Here is a 23,922-nt window from a genome sequence, read left to right as displayed (position 1 = left end):
TTTTTGTTACCTCTTCTACAATATTGCTATTCTCCAACCTCCCTGATTCGCCCTGATCACTCCTGTCCTTAAACTCTGTCTGTCTCTTTTTCTTGGTCACCAGGTGAGACCCAGTTCCTGAATTTCACCACGGTGCGCACACAGTCGGACAAGATCCTCCTCAAGTGGGAACCCTTCTGGCCGCCGGACTATAGAGACCTATTGGGCTTCATGGTCCTCTACAAAGAGGCGTAAGTAAAAAACGATACATGAGTAAGTTATGCTCTTGCCCTGTGGGACAAGGTTACTATCTCCGAGAGATAGAGCTGCCCTGGTCAACTGTAACTGCTGTTATTGTGAAGTGGAAACATGTAGGGGCAACATCGTCTCAGCCGCGAAGTTGTAGGTCATACAAGCTCACAGAACGGGACCGCTGAAGCACGTAGCGCGTAAAAATCTGGGTTTGGCGAACGCCACCTGCCTGAATGCGTAGTGCCAACTGTAAAGTTTGGCGGGGGAGGAATGGGGCTGTTTTTCATGGTTCGGGCTAGGCCCCTTAGTTCCAGTGATGGGAAATCTTAACGCTACAGCATACAATGACATTCCAGACAATTCTGTGCTTCCGACTTTGTGGCCACAGTTTGGGGAAGGCCCTTTCCTGTTTCAGCATGACAATGCCCCCATGCGCAAAGTGAGGTCCATACAGAAATGGTTTGTCAAGATTGGTGTGGAAGACCTTGACTGGCCTGCACAGAGCCCTGACCTCAACCCCATCAAACACCTTTGGGATGAATTGGAATGCCGACTGTGAGCCAGGCCTAATCGCCCAAAATCAGTGCCCGACCTCACTAATGCTCTTGTGGCTGAAAGAAAGAAAATCCCTGAAGCAATGATCCAACATCTAGTAGAAAGCATTCCCCCGAAGAGTGGAGGCTGTTACAGCAGCAAGGGGGCATATATATCCCACCCACTAGGGTGCAAGGCCTCCTCAGACGATCTCGCAGGTGAAGAAGCCAGATGTGGATGTCCTGGGCTGGTGTGTTTACACGTGGTCTGCGGTTGTCAGGCCGGTTGCATGTACTGACAAATTCTCTACAACAACGTGGAAGTGGCTTATGGTAGAGAAATAAAAATTCTACAGTCAGCATGCCAATTGCACGCTCCCTCGACTTGAGACATCGGTGGCTATGTTGTGTGACAAAACTGCACATTTTAGAGTGGCCTTTTATTGTCTTCTGCACAAGGTGTAATGATCATGCTGTTTAATCAGCTTCTTTATATGCCACACCTGTCAGGTGGATGGATTATCTTGGCAAAGAAATGCTCACTAAAAGGGATGTAAACACATTTATACCCAAAATTTGAGAGAAATAAGCTTTTTGGCGTATGGAAATATTTCTGGGAACTTTTATTTCAGCTCATGAAACATGGGACCAACACTTTACCTGTTGTTTATATTTTTGTCCAGTATAATTACAAATAATTAGCAAATTGACTGCATATTGACCACAAGAAGCCCAAACCGATATGTTTGACTAAAACAATCATTTTAAACCTTGCTTACATTTGTATACGATCACGTGTCTCTCTCTTATGTCTGAGAATATTTGGGAACAGATTTCTTAACTTAAAATCACTTGGAGCTGATTTCAATGGTGTTTTAGTTTTTTTTATGTCCAACAACAAAAAATTGCTCAGAAAGCTTGGTGGGGCCAATAGCTTGGGGGGGGCCAAACCCTGCTGTAAGGTGTCAAAAGTGTTGAATCGAAAAGGTGTGTACTTTTATATAGAAGGTTCCATGACTATGTAGATAGGGCAGCAGTCTCTAAGGTGTAGATTAGAGTAGCGGGTGGTAGCCGGCTAGTAACAGTAACAGTCGTGTCTCTACTATTAGTATGTCAGTGTCTTTCTGTCCTCTCCATCTCCAGGCCTTATAAGAACGTGACAGAGTTTGATGGCCAGGACGCGTGCGGCTCTAACAGCTGGGTGATAGCTGACGTCGACCCTCCACCCCGGGCCACAGAAGGGAAGGAGCAGACGGAGCCTGGCTTCCTCATCCATCCTATGAAGCCCTGGACCCAGTACGCCATCATGGTCAAGACCCAGCTCTCCGCCTCAGACGAACACCAGGTCCACGGGGCCAAGAGCGAAATCATCTACGTCCGCACCAATGCCACCAGTGAGTCACAAACACAGTCCTCCGTCCTTACAGCATTCTACTAGTGAGTCACAAACACAGTCCTCCGTCCTTACAGCATTCTACTAGTGAGTCACAAACACAGTCCTCCGTCCTTACAACATTCTACTAGTGAGTCACAAACACAGTCCTCCGTCCTTACAACATTCTACTAGTGAGTCACGAACACAGTCCTCCGTCCTTACAGCATTCTACTAGTGAGTCACGAACATAGTCCTCCGTCCTTACAACATTCTACTAGTGAGTCACGAACACAGTCCTCCGTCCTTACAACATTCTACTACATTATTGTTGTCTGATAAAATTTCACAATTATTATTTTCATCAAGACCATAAACATTTTCACGCTGATAAAAAAGGTCATCTCTAATGTCGTTGTATAACCCACAGTAAAGATCATCCCTAATGGTATTGTATATAACCCACAGTAAAGATCATCCCTAATGGTATTGTATATAACCCACAGTAAAGATCATCCCTAATGGTATTGTATATAACCCACAGTAAAGATCATCCCTAATGGTATTGTATATAACCCACAGTAAAGATCATCCCTAATGGTATTGTATATAACCCACAGTAAAGATCATCCCTAATGGTGTTGTATATAACCCACAGTAAAGATCATCCCTAATGGTATTGTATATAACCCACAGTAAAGATCATCCCTAATGGTATTGTATATAACCCACAGTAAAGATCATCCCTAATGGTATTGTATATAACCCACATAAAGCAAGGTATGAGCTTCTGTTTCAATGGAACCATCGTGACTGAAAGTACAGACACGGTTACCAAGGGGAGTGTTTGTGTATCGACCAGTCTCAATAGCGAGAGGGGCCACTCCACCTTTGAATATGGATGAAACGGTACACAGGGTTCTGCCCCAAAAGGTCATTTAAAAGGCAGTAGGTGAGCATTTTGTTACTTTCCGGTTGGTTTATCAGTTTAGTTCATTGCTCTCTAAAAGTGCTTATTCAAAAGCATTACGGTAATTTCTAGAAAACACTCTGTCCGTATCAGTGATGCGAGCCATATGGGCGGAGTTTAAAGAGGCTTTGACATGGTACTGTAAAAAAAACATATTTGCATTTGCAACATCACAAGCCCATAAAATGACATGTTTACATAGACATTCATTTGGCATGCTGCAAAATCTCTGCCAATTTAAAGATATATATTTAAAAAATGCATTGCCGCTGGTGATGCCATGGAATTTTCCAGCCCATATAATTTTGAATAGCAGCATTTGACATGTATTTACCCACACCAAGGTCAAATCTGCAGCACTGTTAAAAACACAGTTAACACCAGTATAATTTGTCCCCATACTGCTCCAGCAGACATAATACTAGGTAGCACCTATGAATCAAACCGTTTTAGTGAAACATTTTAAAAGGTAGGCCAACCACGACTTTACTCTTTACAATGATGACACTAAGGGCACAATTTACATGGTTAGCTATGTACTTAACAGACACAATGTAATCCTAGATAACAGACTGTAGAAAGCTGTCTGTTATCCACCAATAGGTCCCCTCCAGCCCCATTCTGACAACAATCCCTACTCTCTAACTCCTAGCAATGTTGATCTTGTTGTTATTTCAGAGCCGTCGGTGCCTCTGGACCCCATCTCCTCGTCCAACTCGTCCTCTCAAATCATCCTGAAGTGGAAACCCCCCACGGATCCCAACGGGAACATCACTCACTACCTGGTGTACTGTCAACAGCAGCCTGAGGACAGCGACCTCTACAAGTTTGACTACTGTCAGAAAGGTGAGACACAGAGGATTGTCGTTATTCACATGATTATTTCATATTACAGTTTAAGAAAAGATCAATAAATCGTGTCAGATGATCTCATGGGTCTTGTCTGATGATCCGTTGACCAATGAGAACGGGGTTTGTGGGTCATCCCCTATTTTGGTGCAGATTTGGGACCATTGGGATTCAGTTAAACATTTTTTTAAATTTAACTTTATTTAGTTGGGATGTGACAGTTGGGATTCTAACTGTCTTTTGTCTGTCTGTAGGAATGAAGCTGCCGTCGCGGGCTCCTACCCACCTGGACACTGAGGAGGAACAGAAATGGAACCAAACAGACGAGCCTGGGCCAGGGAGCCGCTGCTGTTCCTGCCCCAAAACAGAGACCCAGCTCAAGAAGGAGGCCGATGAGTCTGAGTACCGCAAGGCCTTTGAAAACTACATCCACAACGAAGTGTTTGAACCCAGGTAGGATTATAAGCAGAGTTACACTACATGATCAAAAGTATGTGGACACCTGCTCGTAAAACATCTCATTCCAAAATCACTGGCATTAATATGGAGTTGGTCCCCCCTTTGCTGCTATAACAGCCTCCACTCTTCTGGGAATGCTTTCCACTAGATGGTGGAACATTGCTGCGGGGACTTGCTTCCATTCAGCCACGAGAGCATTAGTGAGGTCTGGCACTGATGTTGGACGATAAGGCCTGGCTCGCAGTCGGCATTCCAATTCATCCCAAGGTATTCGATGGGGTTGAGGTCAGGGCTCTGTGCATGCCAGTCAAGGTCTTCCACACCAATCTCGACAAACCATTTCTGTATGGACCTTGCTTTGTGCACAGGGGCATTGTCATGCTGAAACAGGAAAGGGCCTTCCCCAAACTGTTGCCACAAAGTTGGAAGCCCAGAATTGTCTAGAATGTCATTGTATGCTGTAGCGTTAAGATTTCCCATCACTGGAACTAAGGAGCCCGAACCATGAAAAACAACCCCAGACCATTATTCCTCCTCCACCAAACTTTACAGTTGGCACTATGCATTGGGGCAGGTAGCAGTCTCCTGGCATTCGCCAAACCCAGATTCGTCCTTCGGGCTGCCAGATGGTGAAGCGTGATTCTTCACTACAGAGAAAGCATTTCCACTGCTCCAGAGTCCAATGGCAGCGAGCTTTACACCCCGCCTGCTGATGCTTGGCATTGGTGAGTGGTGAGTTTAGTCTTGTGTGCGGCTACTCAACCATGGAAACCCATTCCATGAACTTCCCAACGAACAGTTCTTGTGCTGATGTTGCTTCCAGAGGCAGTTTGGAACTCGGGAAGTGAGTGTTGCAACCAAGGACAGACGATTTTTACGTGCTATGCGCTTTAGCACTCGGCGGTCCCGTTCTGTGAGCTTGTGTGGCTTACCACTTCGCAGCTGAGCCGTTGTTGCTCCTAGACGTTGTCACTTCAAAATAACAGCATTTACAGTTGACCAGGGCAGCTTTAGCAGGGCAGAAATTTTACAAACTGACTTGTTGGAAAGGTGGCATCCTATGACGGTGCCACGTTGAAAGTCACTGAGCTCTTCAGTAAAGTCATTCTACTGCCAATGTTTGTCTATGGAGATTGCATGGCAGTGTGCTCGATTTTATACACCTGTCAGCAAAGGATGTGGCTGAAATAGCCAAATCCACTCATTTGAAGGGGTGTCCACATACTTTTGTGTATTGAGTGTATGATTTTAGCAGAGTTACATCCACAAAATGTTGAGATCAGGTATGAGAACAGTAGAGATACCTTCATAACAAAGTGTTGAGATCAGGTATGAGAACAGTAGTAGCATCACAGTTTGGCGTTGGAGTAAAGGCATAACAGTTGATTATACCTCCAGAAATTACCCCAAAGCTCAGGGAACCCTGCGAGAAACTGAGGACGACCAGCTACTGTACGCTCCTAACAAGGCCTATTCAGTTAATATAAGGGAAGTATGTCAGTCTGATGGCAGGTAGGCCCTGAACACAGCTGATCTCTCATTCCTCCAGAACAACACCTGCTGTAAGCAACTCTTCTGATAATGGGTAAGCCAATGGCGTTCAAGTACTGGTGTTAATGCCCAGCCCCCCCTCACCTTGTCAGCCAATCAGAGCACAACAACCAGCAGCTCTATGTCAGTGGTGGTATGCGTAATTTGATGCACTAATTCGTTGGGGGGGGGGGGGGTGTGTAACTATACTAGCTCAACCCCACCTCCTCTCTGTGCTTCCAATCCTGTGTTTGTGTTAATTCACAACTATCAATGTTCTCGCCTTGGTGGAGAGCTCTGGGAAAATGTCTCTCCCTCTGTGTGACAATTGAAATGCCTGCTCAACCCAAGCATGATGATGGAGCGTCACCGCTGTGAAGAAGACCGTGGTTTAATTAGCGAAAGCCTCTATGAGTTCTGTTCCCCTTTTGATCGTAATTCCAGGAATATGTGAGAAGAGATTCATTGTGTAGCGTTCTGTTACGTCGGCACCAGAGGCTCTTTGGCAGGTGGACTAGCAAGCAGAGCTGGCTTTCAGACGCGCTGTTGACAGGCCCCTGGGGTGACACACACACACCCTCCCCGTTTAACCACAGGAAAGCATGTGTATCATAAATGCTGAGAGGAGGCATGGGAAATCACTATCTGAGTCGGTCTCTTCTGCTTTGCCGCGGTTTCAACCGGTGTGGTCCGGCCTTGGCCCTTCTGCTTTAACTCTCCAGTCACAAGAGATGTTATCAGTGTGTTTCTACTACAGCCGAGCTATAATTTAGTAGCTAGCTGGCGGGGAGATTACAGTGTCTGGGCCCTGACTGTGAGTGGTCTGTAGCTGTTATTCACACAGTCACAGGAACACTGTGCTCCGTCCCTCCCTCAGGCAGGGGCCCCGCTCTCCCTTTGTCCCTGGATGTGTGTGTGTTCTAGCGTGCTATCAAGCTAGCCCCAACCCTGTGTGACGTGTGTGTCCGTGTTTACGCTCTGTTCCGGAGCCCAGCTGCAGAGGGGGAGGAGGGGGTTGTCTGGTGCCCCCCCATCCCACCTACACCCCCCTTTCCCATGGGAGTGATTATTGTACCCATTACCATCCGTTCATGCAGACTGCCGCCCTGCCGTTTAGACTGCTACACACATCTGTTCAGACCTCCACACATAAACTAACACGATTTAGATCTACACACACACACACACACACACACACACACACACACACACACACGACCTCAGCTGGGGTTTAACCCTGTTTCTGAGTGGAAGACATGGTAATTATGGTATAGGAAGTGAACAAGGAGTGCAGACAGACAACAGTACCAGACTAGTTAACTCCTCATTCCCCCCCTTCCCTCTAAACCTTACTGGTGCTGCGATGTCCGGCAGAGTGAGACAGGTCCGGCAGAGCGAGACAGACAACAGTACCAGACTAGTTAACTCCTCGTTCCCCCCCTTCCCTCTAAACCTTACTGGTGCTGCGAGGTCCGGCAGAGCGAGACAGGTCCGGCAGAGCGAGACAGGTCCGGCAGAGCGAGACAGGTCCGGCAGAGCGAGACAGGTCCGGCAGAGCGAGACAGGTCCGGCAGAGCGAGACAGGTCCGAGACAGACAGAGCGAGACAGACAACAGTAGAGTGAATATATATATATGACGCTTTTATCTGAAGTGGCATCCATTTTGCGTATGGGTGGTCCTGGGAATCGAACCCACTGTCCCAGTGTTGCAAGCACCATGCTCTACTGACTGAGCTACAGAGGACCACGTGCATGGATAGACTGTTTGTAACCCACTGTGACCCAGTACTGAACCTGTTTCAGACCTGGCTAGTTCTGTTTTGATGCCATTTTGGGTGACTCCAGTCAGTGGAGGTCTGTTGTTCTACTGACTGTCTGTATTTATCTGGTAGTGTAGTGACATGGCCAACATGGGTGAGTGTGTTCAGTGGAGCCGCCTGTCTGTCTGTGGAGCCGCCTGTCTGTCTGTGGTGCCGTCTGTCTGTCTGTGGTGCCGTCTGTCTGTCTGTGGTGCCGTCTGTCTGTCTGTGGTGCCGTCTGTCTGTCTGTGGCGCCGTCTGTCTGTCTGTGGCGCCGTCTGTCTGTCTGTGGCGCCGTCTGTCTGTCTGTGGCGCCGTCTGTCTGTCTGTGGCGCCGTCTGTGGCGCCGTCTGTCTGTCTGTGGCGCCGTCTGTCTGTCTGTGGCGCCGTCTGTCTGTCTGTGGCGCCGTCTGTCTGTCTGTGGTGCTGTCTGTCAGTCTGTCAATATGTCTGTCACTGGTGCTGTCTGTCAGTGGTGCTATCTATCCGTATGTCTGTGGTGTTGTCCGTCTGTCTGCCAGTGGTGCTATCTATCCATATGTCTGTGGTGTTGTCCGTCTGTCTGTCAGTGGTGCCGTCTGTCTGTCAGTGGTGCCGTCTGTCTGTCAGTGGTGCCGTCTGTCTGTCAGTGGTGCCGTCTGTCTGTCAGTGGTGCCGTCTGTCTGTCAGTGGTGCCGTCTGTCAGTGGTGCCGTCTGTCAGTGGTGCCGTCTGTCAGTGGTGCCGTCTGTCAGTGGTGCCGTCTGTCAGTGGTGCCGTCTGTCAGTGGTGCCGTCTGTCAGTGGTGCCGTCTGTCTGTCAGTGGTGCCGTCTGTCTGTCAGTGGTGCCGTCTGTCTGTCAGTGGTGCCGTCTGTCTGTCAGTGGTGCCGTCTGTCTGTCTGTGGCGCCGTCTGTCTGTCTGTGGCGCCGTCTGTCTGTCAGTGGTGCCGTCTGTCTGTCTGTGGCGCCGTCTGTCTGTCTGTGGCGCCGTCTGTCTGTCTGTGGCGCCGTCTGTCTGTCTGTGGCTCCGTCTGTCTGTCAGTGGTGCCGTCTGTCTGTCAGTGGTGCGATCTGTCTGTCAGTGGTGCTATCTATCCGTATGTCTGTGGTGCCGTCTGTCTGTCTGTGGTGCCGTCTGTCTGTCTGTGGTGCCGTCTGTCTGTCTGTGGGCCGTCTGTCTGTCTGTGGGCCGTCTGTCTGTCTGTGGGCCGTCTGTCTGTCTGTGGGCCGTCTGTCTGTCTGTGGGCCGTCTGTCTGTCTGTGGCGCCGTCTGTCTGTCTGTGGCGCCGTCTGTCTGTCAGTGGTGCCGTCTGTCAGTCTGTCAGTGGTGCTATCTATCCGTATGTCTGTGGTGTTGTCCGTCTGTCTGTGGTGCTGTCTGTCTGGTGCTCTCTGTCAGTGGTGATGTCAGTCTGTCTGTCTGTGGGGCCCTCTGTCCGTCTGTGGTGGTGTCTGTCTGTCTGTGGTGGTGTCTGTCTGTCGGTGGTGTCTGTCTGTGGTGGTGTCTCTGTCTGTGGTGGTGTCTGTCTGTCTGTGGTGGTGTCTGTCTGTCTGTGGTGGTGTCTGTCTGTCTGTGGTGGTGTCTGTCTGTCTGTGGTGGTGTCTGTCTGTGGTGGTGTCTGTCTGTGGTGGTGTCTGTCTGTGGTGGTGTCTGTCTGTCTGTGGTGGTGTCTGTCTGTGGTGGTGTCTGTCTGTGGTGCTGTCTGTCTGTGGTGCTGTCTGTCTGTGGTGCTGTCTGTCTGTGGTGCTGTCTGTCTGTGGTGCTGTCTGTCTGTGGTGCTGTCTGTCTGTGGTGCTCTCTGTCAGTGGTGATGTCAGTCTGTCTGTCTGTGGGGCCCTCTGTCCGTCTGTGGTGGTGTCTGTCTGTCTGTGGTGGTGTCTGTCTGTCTGTGGTGGTGTCTGTCTGTGGTGGTGTCTGTCTGTGGTGGTGTCTGTCTGTGGTGGTGTCTGTCTGTGGTGGTGTGTGTCTGTGGTGGTGTCTGTCTGTGGTGGTGTCTGTCTGTGGTGGTGTCTGTCTGTGGTGGTGTCTGTCTGTGGTGGTGTCTGTCTGTGGTGGTGTCTGTCTGTGGTGGTGTCTGTCTGTGGTGGTGTCTGTCTGTGGTGGTGTCCGTCTGTCTGTGGGGCAGTCTCTGTCTGTCTGTCTGTGGGGCAGTCTCTGTCTGTCTGTCTGTGGGGCAGTCTCTGTCTGTCTGTCTGTGGGGCAGTCTCTGTCTGTCTGTCTGTCTGTCTGTCTGTCTGTGGGGCAGTCTCTGTCTGTCTGTCTGTGGGGCAGTCTCTGTCTGTCTGTCTGTCTGTCTGTGGGGCAGTCTCTGTCTGTCTGTCTGTCTGTCTGTGGGGCAGTCTCTGTCTGTCTGTCTGTGGGGCAGTCTCTGTCTGTCCGTCTGTCTGTCCATCGGTGCAGTCTGTCCATCGGTGCAGTCTGTCTGTCGGGCTGTGTCTGTCTGTGGGGCTGTCTGTCTATCAATGCATCACCCACACTGTCACAGCCAGTGTTTTGAAGACTCCCTGTGACATCATAACTGTGGGCTCAGCCAGGCAGCCAGCGTTCTGAGGATTCCCTGTGACATCATAACTGTGGGCTCAGCCAGGCAGCCAGCGTTCTGAAGACTCCCTGTGACATCATAACTGTGGGCTCAGCCAGGCAGCCAGCGTTCTGAAGACTCCCTGTGACATCATAACTGTGGGCTCAGCCAGGCAGCCAGCGTTCTGAAGACTCCCTGTGACATCATAACTGTGGGCTCAGCCAGGCAGCCAGCGTTCTGAGGATTCCCTGTGACATCATAACTGTGGGCTCAGCCAGGCAGCCAGCGTTCTGAAGACTCCCTGTGACATCATAACTGTGGGCTCAGCCAGGCAGCCAGCGTTCTGAAGACTCCCTGTGACATCATAACTGTGGGCTCAGCCAGGCAGCCAGCGTTCTGAAGACTCCCTGTGACATCATAACTGTGGGCTCAGCCAGGCAGCCAGCGTTCTGAGGATTCCCTGTGACATCATAACTGTGGGCTCAGCCAGGCAGCCAGCGTTCTGAAGACTCCCTGTGACATCATAACTGTGGGCTCAGCCAGGCAGCCAGCGTTCTGAAGACTCACGGTGACAGATAGATAAAGGCACTCTATGCTGATGTCACCCTGCCTGCTGAGGAAGAAGTTGCCTCAGTCTAACCACGGGATCTGATCTAGCATCAGATTACCACGTGATCTGATTACATTTACATTTACATTTAAGTCATTTAGCAGACGCTCTTATCCAGAGCGACTTACAAATTGGTGCATTCACCTTATGACATCCAGTGGAACAGCCACTTTACAATAGTGCATCTAAATCTTTTAAGGGGGGGGGGGGGTCAGAAGGATTACTTTATCCTATCCTAGGTATTCCTTAAAGAGGTGGGGTTTCAGGTGTCTCTGGAAGGTGGTGATTGACTCCGCTGTCCTGGCGTCGTGAGGGAGTTTGTTCCACCATTGGGGGGCCAGAGCAGCGAACAGTTTTGACTGGGCTGAGCGGGAACTGTACTTCCTCAGTGGTAGGGAGGCGAGCAGGCCAGAGGTGGATGAACGCAGTGCCCTTGTTTGGGTGTAGGGCCTGATCAGAGCCTGAAGGTACTGAGGTGCCGTTCCCCTCACAGCTCCGTAGGCAAGCACCATGGTCTTGTAGCGGATGCGAGCTTCAACTGGAAGCCAGTGGAGAGAGCGGAGGAGCGGGGTGACGTGAGAGAACTTGGGAAGGTTGAACACCAGACGGGCTGCGGCGTTCTGGATGAGTTGTAGGGGTTTAATGGCACAGGCAGGGAGCCCAGCCAACAGCGAGTTGCAGTAATCCAGACGGGAGATGACAAGTGCCTGGATTAGGACCTGCGCCGCTTCCTGTGTGAGGCAGGGTCGTACTCTGCGGATGTTGTAGAGCATGAACCTACAGGAACGGGCCACCGCCTTGATGTTAGTTGAGAACGACAGGGTGTTGTCCAGGATCACGCCAAGGTTCTTAGCGCTCTGGGAGGAGGACACAATGGAGTTGTCAACCGTGATGGCGAGATCATGGAACGGGCAGTCCTTCCCCGGGAGGAAGAGCAGCTCCGTCTTGCCGAGGTTCAGCTTGAGGTGGTGATCCGTCATCCACACTGATATGTCTGCCAGACATGCAGAGATGCGATTCGCCACCTGGTCATCAGAAGGGGGAAAGGAGAAGATTAATTGTGTGTCGTCTGCATAGCAATGATAGGAGAGACCATGTGAGGTTATGACAGAGCCAAGTGATTTGGTGTATAGCGAGAATAGGAGAGGGCCTAGAACAGAGCCCTGGGGGACACCAGTGGTGAGAGCACGTGGTGAGGAGACAGATTCTCGCCACGCCACCTGGTAGGAGCGACCTGTCAGGTAGGACGCAATCCAAGCGTGGGCCACGCCGGAGATGCCCAACTCGGAGAGGGTGGAGAGGAGGATCTGATGGTTCACAGTATCGAAGGCAGCCGATAGGTCTAGAAGGATGAGAGCAGAGGAGAGAGAGTTAGCTTTAGCAGTGCGGAGCGCCTCCGTGATACAGAGAAGAGCAGTCTCAGTTGAATGACTAGTCTTGAAACCTGACTGATTTGGATCAAGAAGGTCATTCTGAGAGAGATAGCAGGAGAGCTGGCCAAGGACGGCACGTTCAAGAGTTTTGGAGAGAAAAGAAAGAAGGGATACTGGTCTGTAGTTGTTGACGGAGGGATCGAGTGTAGTAGTCTGATCTAGCATTAGATTACCACGGGATCTGGTCTAGCATCAGATTTCCACGGAATCTGATCTAGCATCAGATTACCACGGGATCTGGTCTAGCATCAGATTACCACGGGATCTGGTCTAGCATCAGATTACCACGGGATCTGGTCTAGCATCAGATTACCACGGGATCCGATCTAGCATCAGATTACCACGGGATCCGATCTAGCATCAGATTACCACGGGATCCGATCTAGCATCAGATTACCACGGAATCCGATCTAGCATCAGATTACCACGGGATCCGATCTAGCATCAGATTACCACGGGATCTGATCTAGCATCAGATTACCACGGGATCTGATCTAGCATCAGATTACCACTGGATCTGATCTAGCATCAGATTACCATCCCACAATTTGATCCTCAACTATTAGGAAGATAAGAAAATAAAAAACTGGTATTGGACCCAGGGGGAAGTTGGATCTTCCCTCTACTCTCTGTAGTAGTAGTAGTAGAGTCATACTTGCTTGTTTATCTGCATCCCCATTAAGCAGCAGCTACTCTTCCTGGGGGGTCCACATAAAAACACAGGACATGACAAGTAACTAAGCACTTGATACACTGACAGACAAGAACAGACAAGAACAGTCACACAAAATAAAAAATACAACGATATACAAACAATACAACTAAACTGTAGCTGCCATAGAAATTGATGATATTTATATGGTTTCTCCTCTATCAGCCTCAACCTGTTTCTGTTCTCAACACTGCTCAGTCTGTAGTCAACTCAAACTTCAACAAACCTAGTGTCTGGCTGGCTGCTAGGCTAGCGGAAGACTCCGTGGCTCCATCTGGTGGTGATGAGTGTAACTGCAGCCTGTCCACCCGGCTGACTGTGGAGGAATCAAATCAAATTGTATTAGTCACATGCGCCGAATACAACAGGTGTAGACCTTACAGTGAAATGCTCACTTACGAGCCCCTAACCAACAATGCAGTTAAAAAAATAAAAAAAAAACGGATAAGAATAACAGTAATTAAAGAGCAGCAGTAAAATAATAATGAGACAATATACAGGGTGTACCGGTACAGAGTCAATGTGGAGACTATATACAGGGTGTTACGGTACAGAGTCAATGTGGAGGCTATATACAGGGGGTACCGGTACAGAGTCAATGTGGAGGCTATATACAGGGTGTTACGGTACAGAGTCAATGTGGAGGCTATATACAGGGTGGTACCGGTACAGAGTCAATGTGGAGGCTATATACAGGGGGTACCGGTACAGAGTCAATGTGGAGGCTATATACAGGGGGGTACCGGTACAGAGTCAATGTGGAGGCTATATACAGGGGGTACCGGTACAGAGTCAATGTGGAGGCTATATACAGGGGGTACCGGTACAGAGTCAATGTGGAGGCTATATACAGGGGGTACCGGTACAGAGTCAATGTGGAGGCTATATACAGGGTGTTACGGTACAGAGTCAATGTGGAGGCTATATATAGGGGGTACCGGTACAGAGTCAATGTGGAGGCTATATACAGGGTGTTACGGTACAGAGTCAATGTGGAGGCTATATACAGGGTGTTACGGTACAGAGTCAATGTGGAGGCTATATACAGGGGGTACCAGTACAGAGTCAATGTGGAGGCTATATACAGGGGGTACCGGTACAGAGTCAATGTGGAGGCTATATACAGGGTGTTACGGTACAGAGTCAATGTGGAGGCTATATACAGGGGGTACCGGTACAATGTGGAGGCTATATACAGGGGGTACCGGTACAGAGTCAATGTGGAGGCTATATACAGGGGGTACTGGTACAGAGTCAATGTGGAGGCTATATACAGGGGGTACCGGTACAGAGTCAATGTGGAGGCTATATACAGGGGGTATCTGTACAATGTGGAGGCTATATACAGGGGTACCAGTACAGAGTCAATGTGGAGGCTATATACAGGGGTACCGGTACAGAGTCAATGTGGAGGCTATATACAGGGGGTACCGGTACAGAGTCAATGTGGAGGCTATATACAGGGGGTACCGGTACAGAGTCAATGTGGAGGGTATATATAGGGGGTACCAGTACAGAGTCAATGTGGAGGCTATATACAGGGGGTACCGGTACAGAGTCAATGTGGAGGCTATATACAGGGGGTACCGGTACAGAGTCAATGTGGAGGCTATATACAGGGGTACCGGTACAGAGTCAATGTGGAGGCTATATACAGGGGGTATCGGTACAGAATCAATGTGGAGGCTATATACAGGGGGTACCGGTACAGAGTCAATGTGGAGGCTATATACAGGGGGTATCGGTACAGAGTCAATGTGCAGGCTATATACAGGGGGTATCGGTACAGAGTCAATGTGGAGGCTATATATAGGGGGTACCGGTACAGAGTCAATGTGGAGGCTATATACAGGGGGTACCGGTACAGAGTCAATGTGGAGGCTATATACAGGGGGTACCGGTACAGAGTCAATGTGGAGGCTATATACAGGGTGTTACGGTACAGAGTCAATGTGGAGGCTATATACAGGGTGTTACGGTACAGAGTCAATGTGGAGGCTATATACAGGGGGTACCGGTACAGAGTCAGTGTGGAGGCTATATACAGGGGGTACCGGTACAGAGTCAATGTGGAGGCTATATACTGGGGGTACCGGTACAGAGTCAATGTGGAGGCTATATACAGGGGTACCGGTACAGAGTCAATGTGGAGGCTATATACAGGGGGTACCGTTACAGAGTCAATGTGGAGGCTATATACAGGGGTACCGGTACAGAGTCAATGTGGAGGCTATATACTGGGGGTACCGGTACAGAGTCAATGTGGAGGCTATATACAGGGGTACCGGTACAGAGTCAATGTGGAGGCTATATACAGGGGGTACCGGTACAGAGTCAATGTGGAGGCTATATACAGGGGGTACCGTTACAGAGTCAATGTGGAGGCTATATACAGGGGTACCGGTACAGAGTCAATGTGGAGGCTATATACAGGGGGTACCGGTACAGAGTCAATGTGGAGGCTATATACAGGGGGTACCGGTACAGAGTCAATGTGGAGGCTATATACAGTGGGGTACTGGTACAGAGTCAATGTGGAGGCTATATACAGGGGGTACCAGTACAGAGTCAATGTGGAGACTATATACAGGGGGTACCAGTACAGAGTCAATGTGGAGGCTATATACAGGGGGGTACCGGTACAGAGTCAATGTGGAGGCTATATACAGGGGGTACCAGTACAGAGTCAATGTGCGGGGGCACTGGTAAGTTGAGGTAATATGTACATGTAGGTAGAGTTATTAAAGTGACTATGCATAGATGATAACAACAGAGAGTAGCAGCGGTCTAAAAGAGGGGGGGCAATGGAAATAGTCTGGGTAGCCATTTGATTAGGCGTTCAGGAGTCTTACGGCTTGGGGGTAGAAGCTGTTTAGAAGCCTCTTGGACCCAGACTTGGCGCTCCGAGTCAGTAGATTGTTGTTGTAAAAGTCAGGCTGAGTTCAAGGACATTGTGACCAGAGGACAAGACTACTTACCAAAAACTCTAACTCACAACGCCTCTCTCTCTCTTCACCTAACCTTGCATGGAGAAGAGTAGGTCAATTCATGTAAATTGGTTAAACACCTTTTGATTTAGGTGCTGTGTTGGGTTGTTAAAATGGCTTTCTAGGTTGGGAAAACTAACGTTGATCTTCAGCAGAGGTCTGTATGGTAGGTAGGTTAGTCCCATAGGACAACCAGGTCTTTGGTTATTGTGAAAGTTTACAATTACTTTCCTTCCACTGAACTTTTTTTGTCTTCGCTCTTTGTTACCGTGTAATACGCCTCATCTCACCTGGCTCCTCCCTTTTCTTCCTCAGACCCTCTCGTCGGCGCCGCTCCGTAGGTGTGGCCAACGCCACCCTGCCTCGCTTCCTGACCACTCCCCCCACCCTGCCCAACGTGTCGACCACGCCCAGCCCAGAGGGCGAGGGGATGGAGGGCTCCAAGGTGACACTTGTAGTGTTCGCCAAGGAGTCGACAGTCATCTCCAACCTGCGCCACTTCACCAGCTACCAGATAGAGATCCATGGTTGTAACCACCCCTCTGACTCCCAACGCTGCAGCATGGCCACTTACGTCAGCGCACGCACCATGCCCGAGGGTAAGGCTGTACACAGTCACACACACTAACAGACTACAGCATGCCCGAGGATAAGGCTGTACACAGTCACACACACTAACAGACTACAGCATGCCCGAGGGTAAGGCTGTACACAGTCACACACACTAACAGACTACAGCATGCCCGAGGGTAAGGCTGTACACAGTCACACACACTAACAGACTACAGCATGCCCGAGGGTAAGGCTGTACACAGTCACACACACTAACAGACTACAGCATGCCCGAGGGTAAGGCTGTACACAGTCACACACACTAACAGACTACAGCATGCCCGAGGGTAAGGCTGTACACAGTCACACACACTAACAGACTACAGCATGCCCGAGGGTAAGGCTGTACACAGTCACACACACTAACAGACTACAGCATGCCCGAGGGTAAGGCTGTACACAGTCACACACACTAACAGACTACAGCATGCCCGAGGGTAAGGCTGTACACAGTCACACACACTAATGATGGTTCTGCCTGTTCTCCTCTCCCTGCAGAGAAAGCTGATGACATTGTGGGCCAGGTGAGCCATGAGATTGTGTTGGAGAACCCAGACTCTGTCCACATCAAGTGGCTGGAGCCCAAAGCCCCCAACGGCATGATCATCCTGTACGAGATCAACTACAGGAGGATAGGAGACCCTGAGGTCAGTACCAATACTAGAATCAACTACAGGAGGATAGGAGACCCTGAGGTCAGTACCAATACTAGAATCAACTACAGGAGGATAGGAGACCCTGAGGTCAGTACCAATACTAGAATCAACTACAGGAGGATAGGAGACCCTGAGGTCAGTACCAATACTAGAATCAACTACAGGAGGATAGGAGACCCTGAGGTCAGTACCAATACTAGAATCAGCTACAGGAGGATAGGAGACCCTGAGGTCAGTACCAATACTAGAATCAACTACAGGAGGATAGGAGACCCTGAGGTCAGTACCAATACTAGAATCAGCTACAGAAGGATAGGAGACCCTGAGGTCAGGTCCAATACTTGAATCAACTACAGGAGGATAGGAGACCCTGAGGTCAGGTCCAATACTAGAATCAACTACAGGAGGGTAGGAGACCCTGAGGTCAGTACCAATACTAGAATCAGCTACAGGAGGATAGGAGACCCTGAGGTCAGTACCAATACTAGAATCAGCTACAGGAGGATAGGAGACCCTGAGGTCAGTACCAATACTAGAATCAGCTACAGGAGGATGGGAGACCCTGAGGTCAGTACCAATACTAGAATCAGCTACAGGAGGATAGGAGACCCTGAGGTCAGTACCAATACTAGAATCAACTACAGGAGGATAGGAGACCTTGAGGTCAGGTCCAATACTAGAATCAACTACAGGAGGATAGGAGACCCTGAGGTCAGTACCAATACTAGAATCAACTACAGGAGGATAGGAGACCCTGAGGTCAGTACCAATACTAGAATCAACTACAGGAGGATAGATAGGAGACCCTGAGGTCAGTACCAATACTAGAATCAGCTACAGGAGGATGGATATGAGACCCTGAGGTCAGTACCAATACTAGAATCAGCTACAGGAGGATAGATAGGAGACCCTGAGGTCAGTACCAATACTAGAATCAACTACAGGAGGATAGGAGACCCTGAGGTCAGTACCAATACTAGAATCAACTACAGGAGGATAGGAGACCTTGAGGTCAGGTCCAATACTAGAATCAACTACAGGAGGATAGGAGACCCTGAGGTCAGTACCAATACTAGAATCAACTACAGGAGGATAGGAGACCCTGAGGTCAGTACCAATACTAGAATCAACTACAGGAGGATAGATAGGAGACCCTGAGGTCAGTACCAATACTAGAATCAGCTACAGGAGGATGGATATGAGACCCTGAGGTCAGTACCAATACTAGAATCAGCTACAGGAGGATGGATATGAGACCCTGAGGTCAGTACCAATACTAGAATCAACTACAGGAGGATAGGAGACCCTGAGGTCAGTACCAATACTAGAATCAGCTACAGGAGGATAGATAGGAGACCCTGAGGTCAGTACCAATACTAGAATCAACTACAGGAGGATAGGAGACCCTGAGGTCAGTACCAATACTAGAATCAACTACAGGAGGATAGGAGACCCTGAGGTCAGTACCAATACTAGAATCAACTACAGGAGGATATGAGACCTTGAGGTCAGTACCAAAACTAGAATCAGCTACAGGAGGATAGGAGACCCTGAGGTCAGTACCAATACTAGAATCAACTACAGGAGGATAGGAGACCCTGAGGTCAGTACCAATACTAGAATCAACTACAGGAGGATATGAGACCTTGAGGTCAGTACCAAAACTAGAATCAGCTACAGGAGGATAGATAGGAGACCCCGAGGTCAGTACCAATACTAGAATCAAATAACTGTTTCTATTAATCCATTTCCCTCTTGCTCTTTCTTGTTCTGGATGTTTGTTGACTTGACTTTACAGAGTAGTCATTTGTCGGTGTTTGGCTAGGAAAGGGAAGTGACGGGGACTATTATTTGGGCCAGGATTAGTTTATTAGGTGCATACCTGGTTGCTACAGTCTGAATTTGATATTGGCTAGTTGTTTTTCAACCATAACCATATTGGGCCAGGATTAGTTTATTAGGTGCGTACCTGGTTGCTACAGTCTGAATTTGATATTATATTATTATATTATATATATTATATTGTCAGGGCTCATAATCATGGTCATGTGCATTATGCTGAAAAACAACCACAGCCATTATGAAAGGAAATCTATGATTTATCTACAGTTCTGATTGTCACCCCCTGTACATTGTGTGTGTGTGTGTGTGTATTGCTGTGGTGAATGTGTGGACTCATCACTCATTGGTATTCACTACTGCACCGTCTGACCCAGGGAGCCTGTAGTAGAACTGTTACCATGGCGATAGAAGCAGGAACTGCTCCTCCTCTCGTGTAAACAAATAGATATCTCAGTAACCAAGGAATTAAGAGCTTTGATTCCTCTGCAATGACAATGATCTGCACTTTTTCTGGACAATGTCATTGGCTTAAAGAAATCTGGACAAATATTTAATTGTGAAAGGTAATCACATATGCTTCTTTTTGTTGTATGTAGATAATATATTGACAAGATGGAGAGTTAGTATGCTAGGTTGAAAGCTTTGATTCACAGACTTTGTTGTTATGGCCAGGGAAGCCTCGTCTATTATAAACCCTGGTACTCAGTCACACCCTTTATACAACACTGTGTGTGATTGAGTGGAATTACCTTGCTACAACCACTCTATAACCGTGTAATAATCTGTGTTCCAGGAGCTGCATCACTGCGTGTCCAGGAAGACCTACGCCCAGATCGGAGGCTGCAGGCTGCGTGTGGTGCATCCTGGGAACTACACTGTGAAGATCCGTGCCACCTCGCTGGCAGGAAATGGCTCCTGGACTAAACCCACCTATTTCTTCATGCCCGACAGTAAGTCCTGCCCGCCTGGGCCAATGTACTTACTTTGTCTGAAATGTATATATATTATTTTGCGATATATTTATTACAAATGTTTTATTTATTTCACACGCGTCAGAAAAACATGACAATAAAAGAACATCACTTCCCCCACACACACACACACACACACACACACACACACACACACACACACACACACACACACACACACACACACACACACACAACAACAACAACAACAACAACAACAACAACAGGCTACAGAGGAACACAGCGTACTCTGGACACATTTGAACAGTTCATGTTGCCATGACCGTGACTGACCAATGGCTGCTGTGTTTGTTGCAGAGGACATTGTTTCACTGAACATTATCATTGGCCCAGTCATCTGCTTCGTCCTGCTGCTCGTCGTGGGAGGCGGAGTCTTCATGGTCTATAAGAAGAAGTAAGACTTGATTTGATTTAGATTTTTTTTTGGTATCATTTTATTTATTTAGCCTTTATTTTACCAGGCAGGTAATTATTTACAATGATGGCTTGGCAAGACAAATAAACAAATATGCAAGGATATCTTTGACTCTTCTTTTGACTGTGTGTATCAGACAAATTGAGGGACCCACTGGCCCTCTGATCGCCTCGTCCAACCCGGAGTACCTGAGCGCTAGCGATGGTAAGGACAACCACAAACCCCACCTCAAACCGGGCCAGCGGGTTTTGTTTTCCTGTGAGGTGGTGTATGTGCTAAAAAAAAAAAAAAAAGAGTGTAGTACATTAAGTAGTGGACTAAAATGAGAACTTTGTTCCCTTGTGTGGTGTAGTATACATACCGGATGACTGGGAGGTGGCGAGGGAAAAGATCAACATCCTCAAGGAGCTGGGTCAGGGCTCGTTTGGCATGGTCTACGAGGGCGTCGCCAAGGACATCGTGAAGGGCGAGCCGGACACGCGTGTGGCAGTGAAGACGGTCAACGAGTCGGCCAGTCTGAGAGAGAGGATAGAGTTCCTCAACGAAGCCTCCGTCATGAAGGCCTTCAGCTGTCACCACGTGGTAAGAAACCTATTCATTCACTTTCATTGTTAACTATGTCTACTAACTCTGTCTGTAGTGTAGTGACTAACTCTCCCTGTAGTGTAGTGACTAACTCTCCCTGTAGTGTAGTGACTAACTCTGTCTGTAGTGTAGTGACTAACTCTGTCTGTAGTGTAGTGACTAACTCTGTCTGTAGTGTAGTGACTAACTCTCCCTGTAGTGTAGTGACTAACTCTGTCTGTAGTGTAGTGACTAACTCTGTCTGTAGTGTAGTGACTAACTCTGTCTGTCTGTAGTGACTAACTCTCCCTGTAGTGTAGTGACTAACTCTCCCTGTAGTGTAGTGACTAACTCTGTCTGTAGTGTAGTGACTAACTCTGTCTGTAGTGTAGTGACTAACTCTCCCTGTCTGTAGTGTAGTGACTAAGTCTCTCTGTCTGTAGTGTAGTGACTAAGTCTCTCTGTCTGTAGTGTAGTGACTAAGTCTCTCTGTCAGTAGTGTAGTGACTAACTCTCTCTGTCTGTCTGTAGTGTAGTGACTAACTCTCTCTGTCTGTCTGTAGTGTAGTGACTAACTCTCTCTGTCTGTAGTGTAGTGACTAACTCTCCCTGTTCTCTGTCTATAGTGTAGTGACTAACTCTCTCTGTCTGTAGTAGAGTGACTAACTCTCTCTGTCTGTAGTGTAGTGACTAAGTCTCTCTGTCTGTAGTGTAGTGACTAAGTCTCTCTGTCTGTAGTGTAGTGACTAACTCTCTCTGTCTGTAGTGGAGTGACTAACTCTCTCTGTCTGTAGTGTAGTGACTAAGTCTCTCTGTCTGTAGTGTAGTGACTAAGTCTCTCTGTCTGTAGTGTAGTGACTAAGTCTCTCTGTCTTTAGTGTAGTGACTAAGTCTCTCTGTCTGTAGTGTAGTGACTAACTCTCTCTGTCTGTAGTGTAGTGACTAACTCTCTCTGTTTGTAGTGTAGTGACTAAGTCTCTCTGTCTGTAGTGTAGTGACTAACTCTCTCTGTTTGTAGTGTAGTGACTAAGTCTCTCTGTCTGTAGTGTAGTGACTAACTCTCCCTTTTCTCTGTCTGTAGTGTAGTGACTAACTCTCTCTGTCTGTAGTGTAGTGACTAACTCTCTCTGTCTGTAGTGTAGTGACTAACTCTCTCTGTTTGTAGTGTAGTGACTAAGTCTCTCTGTCTGTAGTGTAGTGACTAACTCTCCCTTTTCTCTGTCTGTAGTGTAGTGACTAACTCTCCCTTTTCTCTGTCTGTAGTGTAGTGACTAACTCTCCCTGTTCTCCCTGTCTGTAGTGTAGTGACTAACTCTCCCTGTTCTCCCTGTCTGTAGTGTAGTGACTAACTCTCCCTGTCTGTAGTGTAGTGACTAACTCTCCCTGTCTGTAGTGTAGTGACTAACTCTTTCTGTCTGTAGTGTAGTGACTAACTCTCCCTGTTCTCTGTCTGTAGTGTAGTGACTAACTCTCTCTGTCTGTAGTGGAGTGACTAACTCTCCCTGTTCTCCCCGTCTGTAGTGTAGTGACTAACTCTCCCTGTTCTCTGTCTGTAGTGTAGTGACTAACTCTCTCTGTCTGTAGTGTAGTGACTAACTCTCCCTGTTCTCTGTCTGTAGTGTAGTGACTAACTCTCCCTGATCTCCCCGTCTGTAGTGTAGTGACTAACTCTCCCTGTTCTCTGTCTATAGTGTAGTGACTAACTCTCTCTGTCTGTAGTGTAGTGACTAACTCTCTCTGTCTGTAGTGGAGTGACTAACTCTCTCTGTCTGTAGTGGAGTGACTAACTCTCTCTGTCTGTAGTGGAGTGACTAACTCTCTCTGTCTGTAGTGGAGTGACTAACTCTCTCTGTCTGTAGTGGAGTGACTAACTCTCTCTGTCTGTAGTGGAGTGACTAACTCTCTCTGTCTGTAGTGGAGTGACTAACTCTCTCTGTCTGTAGTGGAGTGACTAACTCTCTCTGTCTGTAGTGGAGTGACTAACTCTGTCTGTAGTGGAGTGACTAACTCTCTCTGTCTGTAGTGGAGTGACTAACTCTCTCTGTCTGTAGTGGAGTGACTAACTCTCTCTGTCTGTAGTGGAGTGACTAACTCTCTCTGTCTGTAGTGGAGTGACTAAGTCTCTCTGTCTGTAGTGGAGTGACTAACTCTCTCTGTCTGTAGTGGAGTGACTAACTCTCTCTGTCTGTAGTGGAGTGACTAACTCTCTCTGTCTGTAGTGGAGTGACTAACTCTCTCTGTCTGTAGTGTAGTGACTAACTCTCTCTGTCTGTAGTGTAGTGACTAACTCTCTCTGTCTGTAGTGTAGTGACTAACTCTCGTTGTCTGTAGTGTAGTGACTAACTCTCTCTGTCTGTAGTGTAGTGACTAAGTCTCTCTGTCTGTAGTGTAGTGACTAAGTCTCTCTGTCTGTAGTGTAGTGACTAACTCTCTCTGTCTGTAGTGTAGTGACTAACTCTCTCTGTCTGTAGTGTAGTGACTAACTCTCTCTTTCTGTAGTGTAGTGACTAACTCTCTCTTTCTGTAGTGTAGTGACTAACTCTCCCTGTTCTCTCTGTCTGTAGTGTAATGACTAACTCTCTCTGTCTGTAGTGGAGTGACTAAGTCTCCCTGTTCTCTCTGTCTGTAGTGTAGTGACTAAGTCTCCCTGTTCTCTCTGTCTGTAGTGTAGTGACTAAGTCTCCCTGTTCTCTGTCTGTAGTGTAGTGACTAACTCTCCCTGTTCTCTCTGTCTGTAGTGGAGTGACTAACTCTCCCTGTCTGTAGTGTAGTGACTAACTCTCTCTGTCTGTAGTGTAGTGACTAACTCTCCCTGTTCTCTCTGTCTGTAGTGTAGTGACTAACTCTCTCTGTC

General features: G+C 48.2%; 1 protein-coding gene across 3 annotated transcripts in view; it reads left to right on the top strand.

The window, feature by feature from the left end:
* insrb (insulin receptor b) overlaps nucleotides 1-23,922 on the top strand; it is a 191,678-nt gene that overhangs the window by 162,566 nt on the left and 5,190 nt on the right. For 2 of the 3 annotated variants that reach the window (XM_039002959.1, XM_039002962.1), the window contains exons 7-17: nucleotides 104-230; nucleotides 1,908-2,158; nucleotides 3,785-3,952; nucleotides 4,210-4,408; nucleotides 5,964-5,999; nucleotides 16,303-16,586; nucleotides 17,098-17,246; nucleotides 19,891-20,047; nucleotides 20,387-20,483; nucleotides 20,641-20,708; nucleotides 20,857-21,086. In XM_039002959.1, coding sequence (XP_038858887.1) covers nucleotides 104-230; nucleotides 1,908-2,158; nucleotides 3,785-3,952; nucleotides 4,210-4,408; nucleotides 5,964-5,999; nucleotides 16,303-16,586; nucleotides 17,098-17,246; nucleotides 19,891-20,047; nucleotides 20,387-20,483; nucleotides 20,641-20,708; nucleotides 20,857-21,086 — 1,766 coding nt within the window. The remainder of the gene's footprint in view (nucleotides 1-103; nucleotides 231-1,907; nucleotides 2,159-3,784; nucleotides 3,953-4,209; nucleotides 4,409-5,963; nucleotides 6,000-16,302; nucleotides 16,587-17,097; nucleotides 17,247-19,890; nucleotides 20,048-20,386; nucleotides 20,484-20,640; nucleotides 20,709-20,856; nucleotides 21,087-23,922) is intronic. The other variant, XM_039002961.1, reaches the window with a different exon arrangement.

Source organism: Salvelinus namaycush, chromosome 10, assembly GCF_016432855.1.
Source record: "Salvelinus namaycush isolate Seneca chromosome 10, SaNama_1.0, whole genome shotgun sequence".
Classification (NCBI taxonomy): Eukaryota; Metazoa; Chordata; class Actinopteri; order Salmoniformes; family Salmonidae; genus Salvelinus; species Salvelinus namaycush.
This window is presented reverse-complemented; position numbering and strand designations above follow the sequence as displayed.